The sequence below is a fragment of the Argopecten irradians genome, chromosome 14 (genome assembly GCF_041381155.1).
Source record: "Argopecten irradians isolate NY chromosome 14, Ai_NY, whole genome shotgun sequence".
NCBI classification, from domain to species: Eukaryota; Metazoa; Mollusca; class Bivalvia; order Pectinida; family Pectinidae; genus Argopecten; species Argopecten irradians.
In genome coordinates, this window is record NC_091147.1 from 2,387,931 (window position 1) to 2,413,341 (window position 25,411).

General features: G+C 39.3%; 1 protein-coding gene across 4 annotated transcripts in view; it reads right to left on the reverse strand.

Annotated features, from left to right (window-relative positions):
• Positions 1 to 6,197: 6,197 nt before the first annotated feature.
• The window catches only part of LOC138306827 (uncharacterized), a 60,308-nt gene continuing 41,094 nt past the window's right edge, over positions 6,198 to 25,411 (reverse strand). For 3 of the 4 annotated variants that reach the window (XM_069247310.1, XM_069247311.1, XM_069247308.1), the window contains 3 exons: positions 23,376 to 23,447; positions 21,381 to 21,519; positions 6,198 to 8,835 (listed from right to left, as the gene is read on the reverse strand). In XM_069247310.1, the coding sequence (XP_069103411.1) occupies positions 8,193 to 8,835; positions 21,381 to 21,519; positions 23,376 to 23,447 (854 nt within the window). In that variant the 3' untranslated portion in view covers positions 6,198 to 8,192. The remainder of the gene's footprint in view (positions 8,836 to 21,380; positions 21,520 to 23,375; positions 23,448 to 25,411) is intronic. The other variant, XM_069247309.1, reaches the window with a different exon arrangement.

A 25,411-nucleotide genomic window follows, 5' to 3' on the forward strand; every position in this document is an offset into this window, starting at 1 on the left:
GATTTCGGATCGACCCGAAAAATAACAACACTTTGTTTGGACCATGTCAGGATCATTTCATGCAAGTTTCAGCCAAATTGCACCGGTAGAACTTGAGAAGAAGTTCAAAATGTGTTTTCAAGATGGCGGCTGTGGCGGCCATCTTGGATTTCGGATCGACCCGAAAAATAACAACACTTTGTCGGCACCATGTCTGGATCATTTCATGCAAGTTTCAGTCAAATCGCACCGGTAGAACTTGAGAAGAAGTTCAAAATGTGTTTTCAAGATGGCGGCTGTGGCGGCCATCTTGGATTTCGGATCGACCCGAAAAATAACAACACTTTGTCGGGACCATGTCAGGATCATTTCATGCAAGTTTCAGCCAAATCGCACCGGTAGAACTTGAGAAGAAGTTCAAAATGTGTTTTCAAGATGGCGGCTGTGGCGGCCATCTTGGATTTCGGATCGACCCGAAAAATAACAACACTTTGTCGGGACCATGTCTGGATCATTTCATCCAAGTTTCAGTCAAATCGCACCGGTAGAACTTGAGAAGAAGTTCAAAATGTGTTTTCAAGATGGCGGCTGTGGCGGCCATCCTGGATTTCGGATCGACCCAAAAAATAACAACACTTTGTCGGGACCATGTCAGGATCATTTCATGCAAGTTTCAGCCAAATCGCACCGGTAGAACTTGAGAAGAAGTTCAAAATGTGTTTTCAAGATGGCGGCTGTGGCGGCCATCTTGGATTTCGGATCGACCCGAAAAATAACAACACTTTGTCGGGACCATGTCAGGATCATTTCATGCAAGTTTCAGTCAAATCGCACCGGTAGAACTTGAGAAGAAGTTCAAAATGTGTTTTCAAGATGGCGGCTGTGGCGGCCATCTTGGATTTCGGATCGACCCTAAAAATAACAACACTTTGTCGGGACCATGTCAGGATCATTTCATGCAAGTTTCAGTCAAATCGCACCGGTAGAACTTGAGAAGAAGTTCAAAATGTGTTTTCAAGATGGCGGCTGTGGCGGCCATCTTGGATTTCGGATCGACCCGAAAAATAACAACACTTTGTCGGGACCATGTCAGGATCATTTCATGCAAGTTTCAGCCAAATCGCACCGGTAGAACTTGAGAAGAAGTTCAAAATGTGTTTTCAAGATGGCGGCTGTGGCGGCCATCTTGGATTTCGGATCGACCCGAAAAATAACAACACTTTGTCGGGACCATGTCAGGATCATTTCATGCAAGTTTCAGTCAAATCGCACCGGTAGAACTTGAGAAGAAGTTCAAAATGTGTTTTCAAGATGGCGGCTGTGGCGGCCATCTTGGATTTCGGATCGACCCAAAAAATAACAACACTTTGTCGGGACCATGTCAGGATCATTTCATGCAAGTTTCAGCCAAATCGCACCGGTAGAACTTGAGAAGAAGTTCAAAATGTGTTTTCAAGATGGCGGCTGTGGCGGCTGTGGCGGCTGTGGCGGCCATCTTGGATTTCGGATCGACCCGAAAAATAACAACACTTTGTCGGGACCATGTCAGGATCATTTCATGCAAGTTTCAGCCAAATCGCACCGGTAGAACTTGAGAAGAAGTTCAAAATGTGTTTTCAAGATGGCGGCTGTGGCGGCCATCTTGGATTTCGGATCGACCCGAAAAATAACAACACTTTGTCGGGACCATGTCTGGATCATTTCATCAAGTTTCAGTCAAATCGCACCGGTAGAACTTGAGAAGAAGTTCAAAATATGTTTTCAAGATGGCGGCTGTGGCGGCCATCTTGGATTTCGGATCGACCCGAAAAATAACAACACTTTGTTGGACCATGTCAGGATCATTTCATGCAAGTTTCAGCCAAATCGCACCGGTAGAACTTGAGAAGAAGTTCAAAATGTGTTTTCAAGATGGCGGCTGTGGCGGCCATCTTGGATTTCGGATCGACCCGAAAAATAACAACACTTTGTCGGCACCATGTCTGGATCATTTCATGCAAGTTTCAGTCAAATCGCACCGGTAGAACTTGAGAAGAAGTTCAAAATGTGTTTTCAAGATGGCGGCTGTGGCGGCCATCTTGGATTTCGGATCGACCCGAAAAATAACAACACTTTGTCAGGACCATGTCAGGATCATTTCATGCAAGTTTCAGCCAAATTGCACCGGTAGAACTTGAGAAGAAGTTCAAAATGTGTTTTCAAGATGGCGGCTGTGGTGGCCATCTTGGATTTCGGATCGACCCGAAAAATAACAACACTTTGTCGGCACCATGTCTGGATCATTTCATGCAAGTTTCAGTCAAATCGCAGCACCGGTTGAACTTGAGAAGAAGTTCAAAATGTGTTTTCAAGATGGCGGCTGTGGCGGCCATCTTGGATTTCGGATCGACCCGAAAAATAACAACACCTTGTCGGGACCATGTCAGGATCATTTCATGCAAGTTTCAGCCAAATTGCACCGGTAGAACTTGAGAAAAAGTTCAAAATGTGAAAAGTTAACGCACGGCGGACGGCGCACGGCGCACGGCAGACGACGGACGAAACATGATGACTATAGGTCATCCTGACCCTTCGGGTCAGATGACCTAAAAATGCCAAACAATGCTACTGGTGTTGATATGGTTCTGTGACTGGTACCATATTCATAGGAGTTCCAGTGATGGAAATGTGCAATTGTTTTACACAACTTTTTGAATTTATTTTGGTAATAATATATCAAAGGTTTCACAGAATGACCATGAGATCCTCTGTGATTGAGTTATATGACAATGACGTTGTACTATAAGACATTTTCATATGAGGATATGAAGGTTAAAGATATTCTACCCAGGGTCAAAAAATGTTGTGGAACCTGAGGCTCGCAGAGAGTTTTACAACATTTTGTGATCCCGAGGGTAGAATATATCCTCATCCTTCATATCCACATATGAAAGAGAAATCAACTGCAAGCCAAATCAACATACATAGAAATTGTGTGATATTTTCAACACAAATCCTGTTGATTATATCTTTTAAAGTAAATCCAGCCTATACTATAGTGCATACAGAAATACAATTTTCAAACATTAATCAATTTACATTATAAATTGTAATTGGAACCAAAAAAATAGAAATGAGACAGTAGGTTGTAACTACAAATTATAAGGACGATGTGTATGTATGGTTTGGGGTAACAATTTCAAAACAGTTGGCTAGTATTTGTTTTATTTGAACTATTAGTCCATCAATGATTGAACTGTAATGAAAAAGTTTCTACTTTTGCAGCTTTAATTTCCATGGTTACCATCCAAATTATACATAAATTATGAAAATGGGAAAATTTTGACCTTTTTTTACACGTTTTTGTTTAGGAAACTACAGAGCGCATCATTGAACAACATTTGATTTCAAATACAACTTAATCACCAAATGACGGATTTTGGGGTCATAAAGGGCCCAAACCAAACATAGTCGATTTGAACTTTGTACCAGGCCAATCAGAACCTACACTGATATCTTTAAGGGACATAACTCTTCCGAGTATAACAAGTCCCCATCACATCTAGGAGTTACTTCCCCTCTCACCCAATCTAGATCGCAATAAATAAGTGGTCGCAATATTAATTAAACCTAGGCCTGAAATGTTCCTAGACCACGAAATCGAGAAATCAAATATATTTCAAAATTTTCTTTGTTTTATCTAAAAAGTAAGTTATATGTTAAAATCTTAAAAGTGTGTCTTTGCCTTCCATAATCTCTAGTTTGTGACAACGCTAAAAAGGTAATGGAAACGTTGAGGTAGGTTTGATCACATTAAGGATAAAGGAGTGTAACTGTGTAGGAATAGCAATCACTACAGTCAAAACTCGTTATCTTAAACTTATTCATGACATGGGTTCGAAGTACAATGTATTATATGTATTCGAGTTAAATAACGTATGGCGGAGAATAACGCGCAGAATCGATGCTTATTTCCGACGTCAAATTCTTCTAAAAAGACCGTTTTCGGCAACCGTCTTTTGTGTTGTTACATATGAGCGCAATGGAGAACATGTCCAGTCTTTTGATAGGTTTTAAATACTGTAAAAACACGTAATCTGTATGACAGGGAAATGTGTTCTCGACCGCGCTGGTAGTTTTCACGGAGAACAAACGTCGAAAAAAGTGCTAAAACGGTGATTTAATTGATAATTGACGCATTCAAAAGCGAATATTAATATTTCAATGTTTTTTTATAAAAAAAACTTCAAAAAATGGGATTTTTATATCGAAATGTTGTAAGCACACTGAAAGGAGCATTTTAATCGTTTATTTTTTCTCAAATATTGAGGGCAAAATATGGGCCTTACCCGACCTACTCCTTTAATGTCAAGTTGGTGTTTTTGCTGATCACACAAGAAAATTACAAGACAAAGATAACACAATATACTTGGAACCTCTTAATGCGACTCTTAATGGAACTACGTGAGTAATTTCAGACAAAAGTCATTTGAAGAGGGGCTAATACTGTTCCTTTATAATTCACCGTTCTGAGCATAATATTATACTTTGAGTAATGGCGAAATCCAAAGTTTCACGATAAATTGAAAAAAGAAGACAAAATCATATACAAATTATATATTTGAGTACAGGTTGAAATTACGAATTTTGAAGCAAAGTTTGAACTTGACCCAGATAACTATTGGCGAGAAATAGTTTCAGAACTCGGGTTACCTGTGCATCTTACAGGTGTATGCATTTAGAAATACATTTAACGTAGTCTTGAACTTACAATACATTTGTTTACTACTCACAATAAAGGGCCTTAAGTATCGTTCACCTGGGTTGGGGTATTACCACACACTTCATATGATAGCAATCCTATATCTTGTTTAGAGGCTAACTCGACAGTGTCATGTGATGCAATATCATGGGTGCGGTCGACATGAATATCGATTATCTTATTTAATAGAATGAACTCTTATCAGTATGGATGCCATGATGAGCACCAGAGCCTCAGAGTCTGCATTTATTTCCATACCAGACTTCGAAATATAACAGCATTGTAAAGGTTCCACATGGTTCCAAGAACGAGTTCAAAGTTCTATTAATTTGTCTCCTTACCTTCAACAATCGCCATGAACACCGGATTTCATACCAACCGTTTGATCATATTGGAAATAATGGGGTGCAGCTGTCTAGAAATTGTAATTCACTACAGTTAAAGCTCGTTGTCCTGAAGTCAATGGAACCACGAGAAAATTAATTTTCATTGATTCGAAGTATTCGAGTTGAAAGACAGGGAGATCATACCGGTATTTGGTTTAGATAAGAAAGTACTGCTAATTAAAGCTGGTTTAAAGACGATACATCGCCGAGCATTGGTTACATTTATTAGTTAAAACATTAACAAATGAATTAGGATTGTTCTTCATCTTTAGTCACGCAAGTTACCTAATACCAGATGTGTTGAGGAAAACAATGATAACCCGAGGTATCAGATTGACTGCCAGTAAACCCAGATTTAGCGAGGGAGATTTGATGATTTCAGGTTTTGAGGGATATTGTCAATAAAGTGGTTGTTGAAAGACACTGGAGAATTTTCATGATCCTAGAACATTTTCTGAGTCATTTTCTTATATATTTATTTACAACCCGTCAGTCACTTCAGGAACAATAGGAGAGAACGTGAAAGCTATCCTAGAATTGTTTTCAGTGAACGACATAAGGTCTTGTGCAAGTATAACCTTTTACTGTTCAGGGATCCGACATCACTGTCTGGGTACTAGTCTGTCCGGCAATCTGCGGACAAACTGGCTTTATCCGGATCATTTCTACCAATGTCTGAATGACTTATTACCTTATTTCAGTAGCTATCTGGTCTAGACATTCTAGATTCCGGGTACTGTACTCTTAGTCTATAAAACAATAGTTCAGACATCAGTGTTTTCAGCCCCCGCCTCCCTATGTTATATGACACAGAATAGGATGACAGCTCTGACCAACTCCTTCTGTCAGGTGTTATTCATGGCCACCTTTTTATCTTCATCAGACGACTCCATGTGTTATTCTCACGCTGACAAACCGGTTCTTCACACTTTTGTTAATATAACTTATACAACGATATTGACGTAAATGTCAATACAGGCATTGAAAGTCGGTTAAAAGCAGAAATGATAAGGAATGGCCTCGCTTTGTAGACAAGCCTCGTTTATATCTATACCAAAAATCGATTCAACACTGAAAAAGAACTACAAACCTTATTGTTTCATAACATTATTTATTTCATAAAAATCTCGTCCCGAACGTAATAACCATTCATATGTTCAACAATATACATTACAAACCCAACATAACAAGCACGCATGTCGCTATCACATCCATAAAACTACTACATTATAAAACGACAATATTTCTGTATACATCAATTCCAATAGCGTTTAAAATGCTAGCGTCATTCAATGACAATCTACACAAATTTCAATGACGTTATAAAGTTATCCAATGACGTAACATTCCAAAGCACCTTCAAAGGTGGTTGGTTTGTCATCAATCTAAACCGACAACTACATTATGTAGTAATTTGCTTGCATTTTAAATGCATTTATGAGGATTTGTATTCCAACATGAATCTTAAAATTTGTATTCCGCTATTAATTCGCGATACTCTAAAGGTTAAACCACATTTCTATGCAATCAAAATAACAGTTTTTGTACCAAAATGGTAAGTCTTTATTGTTACACTTGAAAGAACTGAATATCAAATATATACACGTGCGTGCAATAAACAGGCAACAACGCAGACAATTGAAGCACCACTTATTCATCACATGATCGGTCACGTGATTCTGTCATCACAAGTCACGTGATACAATCACAAACAGAAACCTATATTGTTTAACAATGAACTCTACAATATAACCTTATCACATAATAACACCGATAATTACTGACTCTAAAATCGAGATAAAACTGCTATCTCCACGTTTGTCTCATCATGATAAGCAGCGCCCTCGATCGGCGATAATAAAACAAGGGGCATAACTACATACTTAAATTTGAACTCCAACCAATATATTTCTTCAACAATATATAACTTGTTAATATCACCAAAGATTGACAAAACAATAATCCACATAACATAGCTGACATCACAGTATAAATCTGGGTTATAACAGAATATATTTCCGATAATTACAAGTTTCTGTTTATTTACTGCAAATGTACGACTTCAAACTCATCACATGTACAGATTCACAATCCATTCTCATTTACATGGATGCAACTGCGACATACCCTTATCACATAGACCATAATAATGGGGGCATACTGTTACTAGCTGTGTTCATACTTTAATAACATCTATATCTGCTGAAACCTATTAAAGGTATTGATTGGCTCAGTTTCTAACCAATTGTTACACAGCTTTAAACCATGACATACAATGTTACAAACGGTCATGTCATTAAATACATCACCGACAAATGAAAAGCTTTGTTACAACGCTAATACGCTATCGACGAATCAATAGTGTCGTTACAACCGGTTATATCAGTGATATCATTACCGACAAATAAAATACTTTTAAATTCAACAGAAAACATGAATATGGGAGATCAAAAGTGCACTTTCTGACACTTAACTTACATATCCTTCCTTACCTCTCGATAAGCACTTTGTAGCTGAGATCATTTATGTAAAACAGTCAAATATACACGACTCGCTCTCACCCAATACACGTTCACGACCTTTCTTTGTAGATTTTTAAAAACAGCCCCGGTATGTAGATTTTTCAAATCAGCCCCGGTGTTACTGATAAGTCGACAACGTACTTTCTATTACAGTTTCTACTAAAACGCAGAGAGAACTCGTATATCTGATGTTCCGTACTCCACACAGGGAATATCTCCTCAGTTGTGACATATGTAAACCATGGAATCATTTCCCCAATAGCCAAACGTATGCTCTGACCACCCATGTGTAGTTGGCATGGTACGCACTAATGCTGCAGACGATAAAAGGTCACTCAATTGGCGTATACTTATTGTATACTTATTGTAAGTATACTTATTGTATCCGTTATTACAGCTCTCCGTAAGTAACTGCAGAGCCTTTGAGTCAGCTGATTTTTTTCTTCTAATTGTTGAGTCTTTTTATGTTGACATTTTCAAATCTTTTGAATTTACACCTGGTAAAGTCCAAACTCGATAAGTTAAGCAGATGGACCTGAGCCACATCCCCGTAAGTGGGTCAGCTCAGGAATCGGAATCAAAATTGTCTTTACTGCTGTCTTTCATATTAGGATGGCCATTAAATACCCGGAAATCTTCTGGAACTGCGCCAATTCTCATGGTGAAATTATCCACAACATCAGCGAAGTCGTCATCAAAATCGTAAATACTATCGGAGACGCTAGCACACTCAGAAGACGTTGTCGAAATGTTCGTTTTACATCCGCGCGATGACAAAGTTGTACTTTTAGAACCAACTTCCTCAAAATTGCACTTTGTCGAACCGACTTTGTATTTCTTAGTTTCCCCTCGAGAATGTCCACTTGTAGACGGCGTATCCGGTCGTGAGTCATACCCTCTATGTAACTTATAGTGTTTGAACTTATGGGGGAAATTGGATTGGGCTAATGCACTTTTTGTCGCTTCTTTTCTCTTAGAACAAATGTCAAACACTTCTTTGAGATCTCGCGAGAGTATAGCTTTCCCAGAGGTGCCAGGTAAACATGAGACTCGTTCTGGGTGAGTTTGGCCGTAAGATGTCGCTGCTAGTCTCGTTTTTGAAACGTTCGTAACCAATGACTTCACATTACCATAATTTTGAACATCCTCTGGGCGCAATTGCAAAAAGTCCGTGACGTCATTCAACAGAACGTGATCGCCTGGCAACCTGAAAAAAAAAATAATAACATTATCAAGTAAATCAATGAAGTACTTTAAATAACGATGTCCTGTACCAGCATCTTAAATAACTGTATAAATCGTGCATTTAGTATTATCGACTGACTCTATTATTATCAAACAGGCAGACGTCGCCATGTGTCGACATGAAATTACACATATACACATATACAATCAAGTGCCGTGATACTCATTAAATTGTAACCGTCATATGTCTGATGTATCTTAGAATACACATATACAATCAAGTGCCGTGATACTCATTAAATTGTAACCGTCATATGTCTGATGTATCTTAGAATACACATATACACATATACAATCAAGTGCCGTGATACTCATTAAATTGTAGCCGTCATATGTCTGATGTATCTTAGTATACACATATACAATCAAGTGCCGTGATACTCATTAAATTGTAACCGTCATATATCTGATGTATCTTAGAATACACATATACACATATACAATCAAGTGCCGTGATACTCATTAAATTGTAACCGTCATATGTCTGATGTATCTTAGAATTTCAACACGTGAGCCGACACGATGGACTGACCTAATGTGTGGGGGGGGGGGGGGGGGGGGGGTAATTAATTCGGGCATATTTGCAATATTGTCAAGTGTCTCAAAATATAGAAAAATAAGCGGCTCGCCACCTTTGTCTTTCTTAACGCCTGTCGTCATACAATTGGTATTTGAAGACACTGCCCAATGCATTGTATGTATTTCTTGATCTCCATGATTCCATTGTCCTACTTCAGATTTCAATTTTGTGTATTGCCATTTTATAGCCAAAGTCTTATCTACTGTCTTTAAAGACCACGTTTCGTTAATACCGTGAAAACTTATTTGCATAGTGCATCTACATATATGTATACATGTAGGTTCAGTGACCAAATGGTCATTAGAAAGCCCTAGAGATTAGGAGTTAGAACCAGGCCGATTTATATGTACGCTAATACCTTTGACGGAGGACATTCACCCATAAATATAACACGGTTAACCTACAGTAATATCGACCGATCAACACTTCCACACGTCATCAGCAAACATCGATTCACAACTTGACGCTGACAGTAGTGTTTACTCATCAGACACGGGTAAATCACTTATCGTGTATCGGACATGATGAGAGATGTATGCGATCATTTGTTTCAACCGTTCAAATGCCCTTCTCATACTCAGCAAAGCAGGCAATCAGCCGTACCGCCCTGGGGATTGACAGCTCAGCTGAAACGATGTTGTCTACCAAACTAAAAGTCAAATCATCTATTCTATATCACGTTTTCTTCGTCGACAATCGTTCACTCCAACGTCAAACTCCATTCACCAATAATGATCGCGTACTAGTATTTCACATCGTCTAGTACCATCCTTTCCCGATCGCCAAAATAATGTCTGTTCCCAATCGCATATTTCAAAAGTTCGCCATCGCCAGTCGTCAATAACATACGGTTATAACGCACATCGTCGCCAATCGTTTAGATCCCAATTGCCATTGCCAATCGTCTATTTCTCATCTCTAATCGAATGAGCCCTTCCGTCTATTTCTCAACTCTAAGCGAATGAACCCTTCCGTATATTTCTCATTTCTAATCGAATTTCCTATCACCAGTCGTCAGTAACATACGGTTATAAGGAACATCGTTGACTATCGTCTTCTACCCATATTATCAATCATTTATTCTTTGTATCTAACCGAATGCGCCATTCCTTCTATTTTCAGTCGTAAATCGTCCATTCCCAATCACCACGGTTATGATGAAGGTCGGTGCAGTCGTCTATTTCCTATAATCATTTTCCTATCGTTCACAGGATCAGTTTTCTTTAGTATGTTTGATATCGTTCGTCCCAAGTTCAATGTTCCAATATTATTCTCTACTTAGTATTCTCTATTAATACCCCGGGAAACTTCTAAATTCGTCACGTATGTTAAAGATGCTCCACCGCCGACAGAGCATAAATGATATTCATCATTTGAGCAATAATTGGTGTTTAATCGTGTATATATATGGCTAATTAACACAAAAAAATAACATAAAATAATTTATTTCGCCTTTGGTGCATGCGCAATCATTACTCTATTCTATATAGGATATAGTGCCACGGAATTTTTTCGGGATGCAATTAATTATTTTTCATATTTTTAACTTGAAGTAAAATTAGAAGCTTAAACTTTTCAATGGTGGTAATGGTGTAAAGTAAGTAACTTTTGTAACTGAAGAAAAATACTAAATCGTCTACTCCTGTTTTTGATAGTGAAAAAATACCATTTGTCAGCGGTGGAGCATCTTTAAGAACTAAAAATGTATAAGGGCTTTCTCGGCGCCTAAATCAAGTTTGGATTTCACAATACTTGTGAAGTCCTACATACCGGTAATTATTGCATTGTCGTCCTCTGGTCTAGCGTGACCTTTGACCCTATATTACCATCAGCGTGACTATGGTAACAGCCGCCACCTTATTAATATTCTGATCACATATTACATATGGTATGTTAATGTAATGTAACTGACAGAGCGATAGCTATTTCCTTGATTTCAGCCTAGATAAAACCGTGGTCGATGTTATAACTTCAAATACATGTTAAGTAACATCAAATTGACATTTTATCACAACTTGATATACAATGTACATCATTAAATTTCCTCATAGAGAACATCGATATATTTGTAAATAGAAACTGAAATAAACCCATTGTGTATTATGGTGTTTATAAACTCATGGGAATCATAAGTCGTGTATGGTACTAAAACAACATGCAGTTTCTTTAATATATATATATCTATGTGTGTGCGTGTTTTGTGTTTGCATGTGCATACATTTTCAAATAAACGTCCTTTAAATTGCGAAAGCTAGGTGCCTTATTTTTTCGGAGACATTTACAATGTACATAAAACAATGTAAGTGAGAGTAGTTATATAACAAGCGCCGTTAAAATTTTGAAGCACGATTTCAAGTGCGAAAAAGCAGAAAACAAAATAAATAGAACGCGTTCACTAACTACATTGTACATATATGTATATAATATCTTACACTACAAGCACGATTTCAAGTGCGAAAAAGCCAATGCGGCAGAAAAAAAAAAAGAATGCGTTCATTAACTATAATATTGTCTAACTCGTCACGATCAATAGTTGAAATGCCATCTTGTCGACAACAGCTCGTGCTGTCGTTAATTTGTACGTGAAGCCATTTCGGTCGTAAAACAACGTAACAAAACACAGTCTTTGGTAGTTTGTGACAACAACCGCCGGAAGTAAACATAAAATCAATACCGATTCCTTGCGTTGGTAAAGCGGATTACAACCGTATTCTGGAGGGGTGATCCGGTACGGAAATATCTCGGAGAAATTAAAGACGTCTTGTTGGATAAATAAGACAGTTGTGTCTGGACACGACACGCATCGTGCGCGTGACGGCTCTCATGTACATTGTAATATCCTATCAGAAATGAAACACCATTAACTCTTAAACGTTATTAGCACGTGAAATGACGTTAAATCAATTCATAACCTACATTTTTTATTGGAATATGTTAAATAAAGAGATTTAAAGTCATGATCTTTAATATTTTATAAAAGACAATCCTTTGACCACTAACGAATTAAAAATAGGCAGGAAACACAATATCAAGAAATTTAATGAATTAATAGACACGTGGTTGCAGTTCAGTTATAAATGGTTTGGTTTACGTGGTTTAGATGATTCAAAGACACCAGGTTCATAACTAGTAAGCGTTTGACTTACGTGATTAGATGAATTACCAGAACACCTGTTCGATAGTATACAGTTATTGGAATGGGTATTAGGGAAAAATAGCACTTTTATATGTCCCCGCGAGACATTTAAAATATTTCCCCGATAGCGAAGCGAGGGAAATTAGTTGTGTCAAGGGGACAATAAAAGGTGATATTTTCCCGAATTAACCCATTCAATAAGTGTTTTATTATACAGTTTGAGACAAATGCTATAAACATATAACCCGTTGATATTTTTCACTTGTTCCACATTCCATATCATCGAGTGCCCAGAGATTTTTCTCGTACGTAGTCCTTTGAAATATTAACTGCTGTTTTAACAAATTGCTGTGTATTTCCACTGTCCCTATAGGTCAACAATTTTTCGAGAGATTCCTCGTCTAGGTTGTCGAATCTGGAGGCCATGTTTTTAAACAAGTTGTCGTCTGCAGCGTCAAATCTAGATCACCTAAGTGCTTTGTGTTTTTTCGTTTGAAGTGACATACAGTCAGAGAGGTTCCGAATGAAGTACTCCCAATGCGTTATCCAATCAAATTCATGATTAAGCAAAAGTCCGCGAAAATTTGAATGCAGGTAAATAGCTCATTTTCAGGTAAATAGTTCGAATGACTATTTACCCGGTAAATAGCGGTTTTAAACGACTGGATTACGATTGGATTTGAATAGCATTTCTATTCTCTACTCTTTATATAGTGAAAAGAAAGCAAAGGTATAATAATACGCGTTTGACCTACGCGTTTAAATGAATTATCAGACACCATGCAATGGCATGCATTTCGTTTGTAAGGGTTTTACCTACATGTACGTGTTTAGATGAATTACCAGACACCGGTTTGATAGTAAGCGTTTAGGGGAACTACTATACATCAGTACGATATAAGCGTTTAGGGGAATACTATACATCGGTACGATAGTAAGCGTTTAAGGGGAACTACTATACATCGGTACGATAGTAAGCGTTTAGGGGAATATACTATACGATAGTAAGCGTAGGGATTAGTAATACGTAATAAGCGTTAAGGGGAACTACTATACATCGGTACGATAGTAAGCGTTTAGGGGAATTACTATACATCGGTACGATAGTAAGCGTTTAGGGGAACTACTATACATCGGTACGATAGTAAGCGTTTAGGGGAACTACTATACATCGGTACGATAGTAAGCGTTTAGGGGAACTACTATACATCGGTACGATAGTAAGCGTTTATGGGAATTACTATACATCGGTACGATAGTAAGCGTTTAGGGAACTACTATACATCGGTACGATAGTAAGCGTTTAGGGAACTACTATACAGGGGATAGTAAGCGTTTAGGGGAATACTATACATCGGTACGATAGTAAGCGTTTAGGGGAACTATACTATATACATCGGTACGATAGTAAGCGTTTAGGGGAACTACTATACATCGGTACGATAGTAGCGTTTAGGGGAACTACTATACATCGGTACGATAGTAAGCGTTTAGGGGAACTACTATACATCGGTACGATAGTAAGCGTTTAGGGGAACTACTATACATCGGTACGATAGTAAGCGTTTAGGGGAACTACTAACATCGTACATAGTAAGCGTTATATACATCGGTACGATAGTAAGCGTTTAGGGGAACTACTATACATCGGTACGATAGTAAGCGTTTAGGGGGAATTACTATACATCGGTACGATAGTAAGCGTTTAGGGAATACTATACATCGGTACGATAGTAAGCGTTTAGGGGAACTACTATACATCGGTACGATAGTAAGCGTTTAGGGGAATTACTATACATCGGTACGATAGTAAGCGTTTAGGGGAATTACTATACATCGGTACGATAGTAAGCGTTTAGGGGAACTACTATACATCGGTACGATAGTAAGCGTTTAGGGGAACTACTATACATCGGTACGATAGTAAGCGTTTATGTGAACTACTATACACCGGTACGATAGTAAGCGTTTAGGGAACTACTATACATCGGTACGATAGTAAGCGTTTAGGGGAATTACTATACATCGGTACGATAGTAAGCGTTTAGGGGAATTACTATACATCGGTACGATAGTAAGCGTTTAGGGGAATTACTATACATCGGTACGATAGTAAGCGTTTAGGGGAATTACTATACATCGGTACGATAGTAAGCGTTTAGGGGAATTACTATACACCGGTACGATAGTAAGCGTTTAGGGGAACTACTATACATCGGTACGATAGTAAGCGTTTAGGGGAATTACTATACATCGGTACGATAGTAAGCGTTTAGGGGAATTACTATACATCGGTACGATAGTAAGCGTTTAGGGGAACTACTATACATCGGTACGATAGTAAGCGTTTAGGGGAATTACTATACATCGGTACGATAGTAAGCGTTTAGGGGAACTACTATACATCGGTACGATAGTAAGCGTTTAGGGAAATATACATCGGTACGATAGTAAGCGTTTAGGGGAACTATACTATCGGTACGATAGTAAGCGTTTAGGGGAACTACTATACATCGGTACGATAGTAAGCGTTTAGGGAATTACTATACATCGGTACGATAGTAAGCGTTTAGGGGAATACTACTATACATCGGTACGTTTAGGAATACTATACACGTCGATAGTAAGCGTTTAGGGGAACTTACTATACATCGGTACGATAGTAAGCGTTTAGGGGAATTACTATACACCGGTACGATAGTAAGCGTTTAGGGGAACTACTATACACCGGTACGATAGTAAGCGTTTAGGGGAATTACTATACATCGGTACGATAGTAAGCGTTTAGGGGAATTACTATACATCGGTACGATAGTAAGCGTTTAGGGAATACTATACACGGTACGATAGTAAGCGTTTAGGGGAACTACTATACATCGGTACGATAGTAAGCGTTTAGGGGAACTACTATACATCGGTACGATAGTAAGCGTTTAGGGGAATTACTATACATCGGTACGATAGTAAGCGTTTAGGGGAATTACTATACATCGGTACGATAGTAAGCGTTTAGGGGAACTACTATACACCGGTACGATAGTAAGCGTTTAGGGGAACTACTATACATCGGTACGATAGTAAGCGTTTAGGGGAACTACTATACATCGGTACGATAGTAAGCGTTTAGGGGAATTACTATACATCGGTACGATAGTAAGCGTTTAGGGGAATTACTATACATCGGTACGATAGTAAGCGTTTAGGGGAATTACTATACATCGGTACGATAGTAAGCGTTTAGGGGAACTACTATACATCGGTACGATAGTAAGCGTTTAGGGGAACTACTATACATCGGTACGATAGTAAGCGTTTAGGGGAACTACTATACACCGGTACGATAGTAAGCGTTTAGGGGAACTACTATACATCGGTACGATAGTAAGCGTTTAGGGGAACTACTATACATCGGTACGATAGTAAGCGTTTAGGGGAATTACTATACATCGGTACGATAGTAAGCGTTTAGGGGAACTACTATACACATCGGTACGATAGTAAGCGTTTATGTGAACTATTATACATCGGTACGATACAATACATCGGTACGATAGTAAGCGTTTAGGGGAACTACTATACATCGGTACGATAGTAAGCGTTTAGGGGAATTACTATACATCGGTACGATAGTAAGCGTTTAGGGGAACTACTATACATCGGTACGATAGTAAGCGTTTAGGGGAACTACTATACATCGGTACGATAGTAAGCGTTTAGGGAATTACTATACACCGGTACGATAGTAAGCGTTTAGGGGAACTACTATACATCGGTACGATAGTAAGCGTTTAGGGGAATTACTATACATCGGTACGATAGTAAGCGTTTAGGGGAATTACTATACATCGGTACGATAGTAAGCGTTTAGGGGAATTACTATACATCGGTACGATAGTAAGCGTTTAGGGAATTACTATACACCGGTACGATAGTAAGCGTTTAGGGGAACTACTATACATCGGTACGATAGTAAGCGTTTAGGGGAATTACTATACATCGGTACGATAGTAAGCGTTTAGGGGAATTACTATACATCGGTACGATAGTAAGCGTTTAGGGGAATTACTATACATCGGTACGATAGTAAGCGTTTAGGGGAATTACTATACATCGGTACGATAGTAAGCGTTTAGGGGAACTACTATACATCGGTACGATAGTAAGCGTTTAGGGGAACTACTATACATCGGTACGTACGATAGTAAGCGTTTAGGGGAATTACTATACATCGGTACGATAGTAAGCGTTTAGGGGAATTACTATACATCGGTACGATAGTAAGCGTTTAGGGGAATTACTATACATCGGTACGATAGTAAGCGTTTAGGGGAACTACTATACATCGGTACGATAGTAAGCGTTTAGGGGAATTACTATACATCGGTACGATAGTAAGCGTTTAGGGGAATTACTATACACCGGTACGATAGTAAGCGTTTAGGGGAACTACTATACATCGGTACGATAGTAAGCGTTTAGGGGAACTACTATACATCGGTACGATAGTAAGCGTTTAGGGGAATTACTATACATCGGTACGATAGTAAGCGTTTAGGGGAACTACTATACATCGGTACGATAGTAAGCGTTTAGGGGAATTACTATACATCGGTACGATAGTAAGCGTTTAGGGAAAATCGGTACTATACATCGGTACGATAGTAAGCGTTTAGGGGAATTACTATACATCGGTACGATAGTAAGCGTTTAGGGGAATTACTATACATCGGTACGATAGTAAGCGTTTAGGGGAACTACTATACATCGGTACGATAGTAAGCGTTTAGGGGAATTACTATACACCGGTACGATAGTAAGCGTTTAGGGGAACTACTATACATCGGTACGATAGTAAGCGTTTAGGGAACTACTATACATCGGTACGATAGTAAGCGTTTAGGGGAACTACTATACATCGGTACGATAGTAAGCGTTTAGGGGAATTACTATACACCGGTACGATAGTAAGCGTTTAGGGGAATTACTATACATCGGTACGATAGTAAGCGTTTAGGGGAATTACTATACATCGGTACGATAGTAAGCGTTTAGGGGAATTACTATACATCGGTACGATAGTAAGCGTTTAGGGGAATTACTATACATCGGTACGATAGTAAGCGTTTAGGGGAACTACTAACTATACATCGGTACGATAGTAAGCGTTTATGTGAACTATTATACATCGGTACTATACATCGGTACGATAGTAAGCGTTTAGGGGAACTACTATACATCGGTACGATAGTAAGCGTTTAGGGGAATTACTATACATCGGTACGATAGTAAGCGTTTAGGGGAATTACTATACATCGGTACGATAGTAAGCGTTTAGGGGAACTACTATACATCGGTACGATAGTAAGCGTTTAGGGGAATTACTATACATCGGTACGATAGTAAGCGTTTAGGGGAATTACTATACATCGGTACGATAGTAAGCGTTTAGGGGAACTACTATACATCGGTACGATAGTAAGCGTTTAGGGGAATTACTATACATCGGTACGATAGTAAGCGTTTAGGGGAATTACTATACATCGGTACGATAGTAAGCGTTTAGGGGAACTACTATACATCGGTACGATAGTAAGCGTTTAGGGGAATTACTATACATCGGTACGATAGTAAGCGTTTAGGGGAATTACTATACATCGGTACGATAGTAAGCGTTTAGGGGAATTACTATACATCGGTACGATAGTAAGCGTTTAGGGGAATTACTATACATCGGTACGATAGTAAGCGTTTAGGGGAACTACTATACATCGGTACGATAGTAAGCGTTTAGGGGAATTACTATACATCGGTACGATAGTAAGCGTTTAGGGGAACTACTTTACATCGGAACGATACAATACATCGGTACGATAGTAAGCGTTTAGGGGAACTACTATACATCGGTACGATAGTAAGCGTTTAGGGGAATTACTATACATCGGTACGATAGTAAGCGTTTAGGGGAATTACTATACATCGGTACGATAGTAAGCGTTTAGGGGAACTACTATACATCGGTACGATTAAGCGTTTAGGGAATTACTATACATCGGTACGATAGTAAGCGTTTAGGGGAATTACTATACATCGGTACGATAGTAAGCGTTTAGGGGAATTACTATACATCGGTACGATAGTAAGCGTTTAGGGGAATACTATACATCGGTACGATAGTAAGCGTTTAGGGGAATTACTATACATCGGTACGATAGTAAGCGTTTAGGGGAATTACTATACATCGGTACGATAGTAAGCGTTTAGGGGAATTACTATACACCGGTACGATAGTAAGCGTTTAGGGGAATTACTATACACCGGTACGATAGTAAGCGTTTAGGGGAATTACTATACATCGGTACGATAGTAAGCGTTTAGGGGAATAACTATATCATCGATACGATAGTAAGCGTTTAGGGGAATTACTATACACCGGTACGATAGTAAGCGTTTAGGGGAACTACTATACATCGGTACGATAGTAAGCGTTTAGGGGAATTACTATACATCGGTACGATAGTAAGCGTTTAGGGGAACTACTATACATCGGTACGATAGTAAGCGTTTAGGGGAATTACTATACATCGGTACGATAGTAAGCGTTTATGTGAACTACTATACACCGGTACGATAGTAAGCGTTTAGGGGAACTACTATACATCGGTACGATAGTAAGCGTTTAGGGGAATTACTATACATCGGTACGATAGTAAGCGTTTAGGGGAATACTATACACGGTACGATAGTAAGCGTTTAGGGAATTACTATACACGGTACGATAGTAAGCGTTTAGGGGAATTACTATACATCGGTACGATAGTAAGCGTTTAGGGGAATACTATACATCGGTACGATAGTAAGCGTTTAGGGGAATTACTATACATCGGTACGATAGTAAGCGTTTAGGGGAATTACTATACATCGGTACGATAGTAAGCGTTTAGGGGAATTACTATACATCGGTACGATAGTAAGCGTTTATGTGAACTACTATACACCGGTACGATAGTAAGCGTTTAGGGGAATTACTATACATCGGTACGATAGTAAGCGTTTAGGGGAATTACTATACACCGGTACGATAGTAAGCGTTTAGGGGAATTACTATACATCGGTACGATAGTAAGCGTTTAGGGGAATTACTATACATCGGTACGATAGTAAGCGTTTAGGGGAATTACTATACATCGGTACGATAGTAAGCGTTTAGGGGAATTACTATACATCGGTACGATAGTAAGCGTTTAGGGGAATTACTATACATCGGTACGATAGTAAGCGTTTAGGGGAATTACTATACATCGGTACGATAGTAAGCGTTTAGGGAACTACTATACACCGGTACGATAGTAAGCGTTTAGGGGAACTACTATACACCGGTACGATAGTAAGCGTTTAGGGGAATTACTATACACCGGTACGATAGTAAGCGTTTAGGGGAATTACTATACATCGGTACGATAGTAAGCGTTTAGGGGAATTACTATACACCGGTACGATAGTAAGCGTTTAGGGGAATTACTATACATCGGTGTACGATAGTAAGTGTTTAGGGGAATTACTATACATCGGTACGATAGTAAGCGTTTAGGGGAATTACTATACACCCGGTACGATAGTAAGCGTTTAGGGGAACTACTATACACCGGTACGATAGTAAGCGTTTAGGGGAACTACTATACATCGGTACGATAGTAAGCGTTTAGGGGAACTACTATACACCGGTACGATAGTAAGCGTTTAGGGGAATTACTATACATCGGTACGATAGTAAGCGTTTAGGGGAATTACTATACATCGGTACGATAGTAAGCGTTTAGGGGAATTACTATACATCGGTACGATAGTAAGCGTTTAGGGGAACTACTATACATCGGTACGATAGTAAGCGTTTAGGGGAATTACTATACATCGGTACGATAGTAAGCGTTTAGGGGAATTACTATACATCGGTACGATAGTAAGCGTTTAGGGGAATTACTATACACCGGTACGATAGTAAGCGTTTATGTGAACTACTATACACCCGTACGATAGTAAGCGTTTGACGTACGAACTTTGTAATGTGTCTGCCTCTCCAGGATGTTTAATCTGTATTCACATAGATCTAACAGTACAGTAGGACATTCCAGGTTTTGTGGTAGGGAGAAACAGGATCTACATACCTACATATTTACATTATGTAATTGTTAAATATAGATGTATCAATATCCGGCTGTCTATTATTCATTAATATTCTGATGTATCTGTTAAATATTAATATATTCGTATCCAGATTCCTAACAGACATAAATAGATGCAAATATTCTGATATATTCATTTATCCATTTAACATCATGCATGTTAACAGTTGTTAAAATATTTTCAGACTGGCGCGTCTGTATGGCGGTAAACGGTATGCCTATTGCTACAGTTTACACGCACCAGAATACACTGCTAGACTTTTTTCAAAACACCAATGGTCTTGCCCATCACGATTTCACAGTTGAATTACAATGTATCTAAGAGGTGTCTGTTGTATTGTTGACGAGGTGATCTTTAGGACCAGAGTGCTTTGTCTCTGATATTTCTCGACATTTCAAGTCACATGTTCGGTGCTCACGTGGAACCTTGTCCCTGATGGTTTTGCTCCGAAAATTTCAACTTTCTATAACTAAATTTCTATTTACATTTTACAATAAATATAGTAATAACATGGAAAGTAATATAACGATGTGATTTGTCTGTGACTGTATACATATATAAATGGGATCACCTGTTGGTGACCTCTGAACTCTGTACACTATTTACTTACATCGTTTTGTTGTCTGACTTAGAGAGTTTGAAGGTAGAAAATTCTGGATCACGTGACTCAAAGATATAGTCTGCTTGGTCTTCCTCCTGTGGGTCTGCCGGAATGTTGGTAAATACGCCTGGGAATGTCTTCTTGTCTGCTGCAACCAAAACGTGAACAAAATATTTAAAATCGTTTATTAAGCAAACTTTGTCGAATTACATCTACATAAGTCAGCATTTATCCAACCGAATTCCAAAAGATTGCATTGGTAGTGCAGTGTTCTCGTGTATATTTGTTTAAACGCGGTGAACTATAGAATGCCACACCGTTTAAATGTTTGCGTCAATATCATTTATTCAACGCCTTTCGAACAAACAAAGCTGTTATTCACACCGCTATAGCTGTCATTGAGTCAGAGAAAACAACACCACACACGTTAACAGTCAATGATGGTACAGAACCATTTGTCTAGGTTCATAATTGTTTTTATTTTATCTAACTTTGTGTACATGTAGTCATGTACATGAATGCACATTTCTTTTGTGCTACGTTTTGAATAAAAATGCCGATATGAATACAAATGTACAATCTTTATGAAGTTTTTCTGCTTTGATACTATAATATTGACAAAACATTTAAATACAAAACTAAAGCTCACCTAATATTTCAAATAAGATCTACACAGAATACAAGTCTCGCCATATCAAACCCATACTAAATGAATTTGACGATAATAAATTTTACTCATAAAGATAAAGTTTGTGTATCGAGATAAACGGTCAAAGACATGTGCGAAATTTGGAATTTGAATAACCACAATAAAAGAATTCCTAAACGAGAAGCGCCTAACTTTAAACTTTGTATCTTTTAATATTGCTATAAGTTATGTTTGGATTAAAACTTTTTTTATTAAGATTAAGTGATTATAACGCAGATATATCAAGAAATACTAAACTAAGTGACGATTGATGAAATGATCGATTCGACCCATCAGATAAATCTATGATACCGGTCAGGCCAGAAAACCACAGTTTCCTAGGACTGCGCGTGGTTATGCCATGTATATTGTACGATTGATCACAACATACGACACTCCTTCCCACTGATATATACATATACCAGAAACATAATAACATAATACAAATATTTATCGCGTTAACAAGTACTAAAACACGTGCTCGGGTAGCGATAAAACACTGAAAAAGTCACGAATCATTTCCGGATTGTTTTTACTGAAGAATTGCACCATAACACACTTTATGATCTTTTTACAGTGTGTTAATGAATAACCACGCTTTTCCGCTGAATAACTACGCCCTTCCGCTGAATAACCACGCCCTTCCGCTGAATAACCACGCCCTTCCGCTGAATAACCACGCCTTTCCGCTGAATAACCACGCCCTTCCGATGAATAACCACGCCCTTCCGCTGAATAACCACGCCTTTCCGCTGAATAACCACGCCCTTCCGCTGAATAACTACGCCCTTCCGCTGAATAACCACGCCCTCCCGCTGAATAACTACGCCCTTCCGCTGAATAACCACGCCTTTCCGCTGAATAACTACGCCCTTCCGCTGAATAACTACGCCTTTCCGCTGAATAACCACGCCCTTCCGCTGAATAACCACGCCCTTCCGCTGAATAACCACGCCCTTCCGCTGAATAACCACGCCTTTCCGCTGAATAACCACGCCCTTCCGCTGAATAACCACGCCCTTCCGCTGAATAACTACGCCCTTCCGCTGAATAACCACGCCCTTCCGCTGACGATCTGTTAGCCTAATGGAATTCCATTAAACTAAAGAGTCATTACCGGTTCATTGTATTAAAATGTCGTAAAAATCATAAACAAGCATTCTTTATAAAGCATTATATTGTACTATCGGTATTCAGCGATTCTTGGATCTACGCTGATTTAGCAGGTCACAGCTTACAAGACACATGCATGACAACCGCTATCCAGTGAGAAATCTTTTCTACAAATAAAATAATATATTTGAAAACATAGTTACCTCCAAACGCTGTACAGCCCCATACAGTGCGGTCCTGGTCGTCTGTAAAACCATTGAGATCTCCCAGGTGGCCTGGTCAATAACAACACAACATTAACATGAGGTGGCCTGATCAATAACAACACAACATTAACATGATGTGGCCTGGTCAATAACAACACAACATTAACATGATGTGGCCTGGTCAATAACAACACAACATTAACATGAGGTGGCCTGGTCAATAACAACACAACATTAACATGAGGTGGCCTGGTCAATAACAACACAACATTAACATCAGATGGCCTGGTCAATAACAACACAACATGTGTGTAGGCAATGGGAGGCTGCGGTTTGTTCGTTTTGTGTGTGGATGTGTGTAGGTATTGGGAGGCTGTTGTATGTTCGTGTTGTGCGTGGATGTGTGTAGGCAATGGGAGGCTGCGGTATGTTCGTGTTGTGTGTGGATGTGTGTAGGTAATGGGAGGCTGCGGTATGTTCGTGTTGTGTGTGGATGTGTGTAGGTATTGGGAGGCTGCGGTATGTTCGTGTTGTGTGTGGATGTGTGTAGGTATTGGGAGGCTGCGGTATGTTCGTGTTGTGTGTGGATGTGTGTAGGTATTGGGAGGCTGTTGTATGTTAGTGTTGTGTGTGGATGTGTTTAGGTATTGGGAGACTGAGGTATGTTAGTGTTGTGTGTGGATGTGTGTAGGTATTGGGAGGCTGTTGTATGTTAGTGTTGTGTGTGGATGTGTTTAGGTATTGGGAGACTGAGGTATGTTAGTGTTGTGTGTGGATGTGTGTAGGTATTGGGAGGCTGTTGTATGTTAGTGTTGTGTGTGGATGTGTTTAGGTATTGGGAGACTGAGGTATGTTAGTGTTGTGTGTGGATGTGTGTAGGTATTGGGAGGCTGTTGTATGTTAGTGTTGTGTGTGGATGTGTTTAGGTATTGGGAGACTGCGGTATGTTCGTGTTGTGTGTGGATGTGTGTAGGCAATGGGAGGCTGCGGTATGTTCGTGTTGTGTGTGGATGTGTGTAGGTATTGGGAGGCTGTTGTATGTTCGTGTTGTGCGTGGATGTGTTTAGGTATTGGGAGACTGAGGTATGTTAGTGTTGTGTGTGGATGTGTGTAGGCAATGGGAGGCTGCGGTATGTTAGTGTTGTGTGTGGATGTGTGTAGGTATTGGGAGGCTGTTGTATGTTCGTGTTGTGTGTTGATGTGTGTAGGTATTGGGAGACTGAGGTATGTTCGTGTTGTGTGTTGATGTGTGTAGGTAATGGGATGCTGCGGTTTGTTCGTTTTGTGTGTGGATGTGTGTAGGCAATGGGAGGCTGCGGTATGTTCGTGTTGTGTGTGGATGTGTGTAGGTATTGGGAGGCTGTTGTATGTTCGTGTTGTGTGTGGATGTGTGTAGGTATTGGGAGGCTGTTGTATGTTCGTGTTGTGCGTGGATGTGTTTAGGTATTGGGAGACTGAGGTATGTTAGTGTTGTGTGTGGATGTGTGTAGGCAATGGGAGGCTGCGGTATGTTCGTGTTGTGTGTGGATGTGTGTAGGTATTGGGAGGCTGCGGTATGTTCGTGTTGTGTGTGGATGTGTGTAGGTATTGGGAGGCTGCGGTTTGTTCGTGTTGTGTGTGGATGTGTGTAGGTATTGGGAGGCTGCGGTATGTTCGTGTTGTGTGTTGATGTGTGTAGGTATTGGGAGGCTGAGGTATGTTAGTGTTGTGTGTGGATGTGTTTAGGTATTGGGAGGCTGTTGTATGTTAGTGTTGTGTGTGGATGTGTTTAGGTATTGGGAGACTGAGGTATGTTAGTGTTGTGTGTGGTTGATGTGTGTAGGTATTGGGAGGCTGCGGTATGTTCGTGTTGTGTGTGGATGTGTGTAGGTATTGGGAGGCTGTTGTATGTTAGTGTTGTGTGTGGATGTGTGTAGGCAATGGGAGGCTGCGGTATGTTCGTGTTGTGTGTTGATGTGTGTAGGTATTGGGAGGCTGCGGTTTGTTCGTGTTGTGTGTGGATGTGTGTAGGTATTGGGAGACTGAGGTATGTT